The 3,150-nt window shown below is 29.4% G+C and overlaps 1 protein-coding gene across 2 annotated transcripts in view; it reads left to right on the top strand.

Annotated features, from left to right (window-relative positions):
• LOC106467980 overlaps positions 1-3,144 on the top strand; it is a 14,350-nt gene extending 11,206 nt beyond the window's left edge. For both annotated transcript variants that reach the window (XM_022396236.1, XM_013928372.2), the window contains exons 4-5: positions 907-1,036; positions 2,648-3,144. In XM_022396236.1, the coding sequence (XP_022251944.1) occupies positions 907-1,036; positions 2,648-2,733 (216 nt within the window). In that variant the 3' untranslated portion in view covers positions 2,734-3,144. The remainder of the gene's footprint in view (positions 1-906; positions 1,037-2,647) is intronic.
• Positions 3,145-3,150: the final 6 nt, after the last annotated feature.

Raw genomic sequence — 3,150 nt, 5'->3', positions numbered from 1 at the left:
ATGAATTATTAATAGATATTATTTTATATAACTAGATACTAATTACTCAATCATTGTAATGGTTAATATACTATATTGTTACCTGAATGTAAGTATGAATTATTAATAGATATTATTTTATATAACTAGATACTAATTACTCAATCATTGTAATGGTTAATATACTATATTGTTACCTGAATGTAAGTATGAATTATTAATAGATATTATTTTATATAACTAGATACTAATTACTAACTAGTTTTTTATCCTATTGTCTGACTGCTAATCTGCTGTGCTTCCAGAGAAGTCCTGAGAAGGATTATTTTTGTTTTACTAGTGGCTTGGATTCAGTCCTGGTTCATTTTCTGTTCTACATCACTATTGTACATATCAAAAAGATGTACTATGAAAATGTACTGGTGTAAATTTTCATATCAATATTACTGCAATTTGGGATATATTTTCTACAGTTGTATGGGAGCATATTGTAGTACATACCAGAAGGATTTACACATTTTGATAATACAGTTAGAAAAAACTACCTTGACACTCTACATAATTGTAAGAGAACCTTTATTTTAACTAATGTTTTGCCCTTGCAAGTTGTTCAGGACTATTACATAAAACTGTTTGATATTAAAATATTCATTAAATTTAACAGATATTGTAATATCAAACAGTTTTATGTACTAGCCCTGAAGAAACTGCAAAGGTAAAAGTTCTCTTATAATTATCTGGAGTTTTTTCTAACTTTATTTTCAAAATAGCTATGTATTAGAGAAATTCCAAGGTAAGGATTAAATTTAGTAAATCTCAAAGAATAGTAAGGATAAACTTACTCAATCCCAAAGTAAAGTAAGGATAAACTTGGTTAATCCTAAATTACAATAAGGATAAAGTTAGTCAATCCAATGTACTTAACAGATTGACCATGTGGAATACCCATCCTGGCAAGCACAAATTAGAGGTCAAAAGTTGTGGACAATAGAACCTGTGCCAGAATGTTACAGCAAGTGTAGCACGCTTCAAGTTACAGTCAAACCAGGAGAAATTTGTAAGTGCCTCACCACTGTTTTAAGTTTAACAGAAGAATTAGATAAATGTTGAAAGATATATAGACAGTAGTATCAACTGACATTTTAGGTGTGTGTGAAGATATACAGACAGTAGTATCAACTGACATTTTAGGTGTATGTGTGTTTGAAGAGTTACTACCAGATTTGGGGTTATCTAAAAATGAGTATTAGGTTACCTCACTTCTGAAAACTGGTTCTTTAATGCCCAGTCCTCATTAAGGGGAGAAAATTTAGCTATTGTAAAGTAGATGGAAGATAGACAATTGTGAGACGTGCTTTTGTTGCAGTCTTTAAGTTGATGAACAACAAGAAAAACTTGTTGTATTTGGGGACTTGATGATAAGGTGCAGATATGTAAACTTAACCTTTATTGAACTTTTCCTTTATAATTATCATCATATCTCTAACTTATTGTACTTTTATTTACAGGATTTACCTCCATTTTATCAATCCCACAATCCTAGGTCTCCATTCTACTGCTGATAGTTCAACTTTTGTAGGATTATTTTATGTTATTTTTTTCTATTTATAATGTTCTCTCAGTCTCTACTGTGCCTTCTGTTGTAATTTTTCACTTACATATCATGACTGCTATGTTTCTTTTCTTGAATGGTGGTTTTCATAAGAACAATTTGACTTCTGTTTTAATTTTTCACCTACCTACACTTACAGTTAGGAATACTGGGACTTTAGATTTAGTTTTTCATGTATGAAACTAGAAATTTTTCTTTCTTTTTAATCTTAGCATCCAAAAATAATTTTTGTATTTCAGTGATAGTTGTTTTAAACTTAAAACAAATCAGCAAAATATGAAAGAACCAAAACCTTGAAATATCCAACATTTTCAACAATGTTTAGCCTGAATTCTGTTATACACATTAACATGTGTGTATATAAAGACTATATAAGACTTGTTTAATAAGCTAGAAGTCACAATTGCTACTTGTCAAACATAAGTAGTGCATTAATGCCTTATGTGCTTATAGTAATTAACTGACTATATAAGACTTGTTTAACAAGCTAGAAGTCACAATTTCTACTTGTCAAACATAAGTAGTGAGTTAATGTCTTATACACTTATAGTAATTAACTGACTATATAAGACTTGTTTAATAAGCTAGAAGTCACAATTGTTACTTGTCAAACATAAGTAGTGAGTTAATGCCTTATGTGCTTATAGTAATTAATTGACTATATAAGACTTGTTTAACAAGCTAGAAGTCACAATTGCTACTTGTCAAACATAAGTAGTGAGTTAATGTCTTATACACTTATAGTAATTAATTGACTATATAAGACTTGTTTAATAAGCTAGAAGTCACAATTGCTACTTGTCAAACATAAGTAGTGAGTTAATGTCTTATACACTAATAGTAATTAATTGACTATATAAGACTTGTTTAACAAGCTAGAAGTCACAATTTCTACATGTCAAACATAAGTTTGTGTGACTTTTAGTTTAACAGTGTAATTTAGTACTAAAAGGTATTTTTGTAAATATAGTTTCAAAATATTTCACTTATGTCTACATAAGTGTTTTGTATGTGGATTATGCTTGACATATTTGATTTTGTTTTTTTACATTTCAGTGGTTTTAGATACCAACAGATGGTACCACAAGACAGTGGTTGTGGGGAAAGAGATTAGCATCACTATTGGATCAGAATATGATTGATACTTTTGACCTGTCGTGTTGTGCCTTATAACGTAGAATGATAATTATCTTTCACTCCAATTATAGAAATTCATTAGAGTGTGCTAGTTTACATATGCAAATATATATTAGGGTAAAGAAATATTACAGTGTGCAAGTTTACACATGCAAATATATATTGGAGAAAAGAAGTATTACAGTATACTAGTTTACATGTGCAAATATATATATTAGGGTAAAGAAATATTACAGTGTGCTAGTTTACACATGCAGGTACATCTTGGAGTAAAGAAATATTACAGTGTGCTAGTTTACACATGCAGGTACATCTTGGAGTAAAGAAATATTACAGTATACTAGTTTACATGTGTAGGTACATCTTGGAGTAAAGAAATATTACAGTATACTAGTTTACATGTGTAAATACACGTTGGAGTA

Source organism: Limulus polyphemus, unplaced genomic scaffold, assembly GCF_000517525.1.
Source record: "Limulus polyphemus unplaced genomic scaffold, Limulus_polyphemus-2.1.2 Scaffold2818, whole genome shotgun sequence".
Classification (NCBI taxonomy): Eukaryota; Metazoa; Arthropoda; class Merostomata; order Xiphosura; family Limulidae; genus Limulus; species Limulus polyphemus.
The sequence above is the reverse complement of the archived record's forward strand: the minus strand, read 5'-3'. Positions and strand labels throughout refer to the sequence as shown.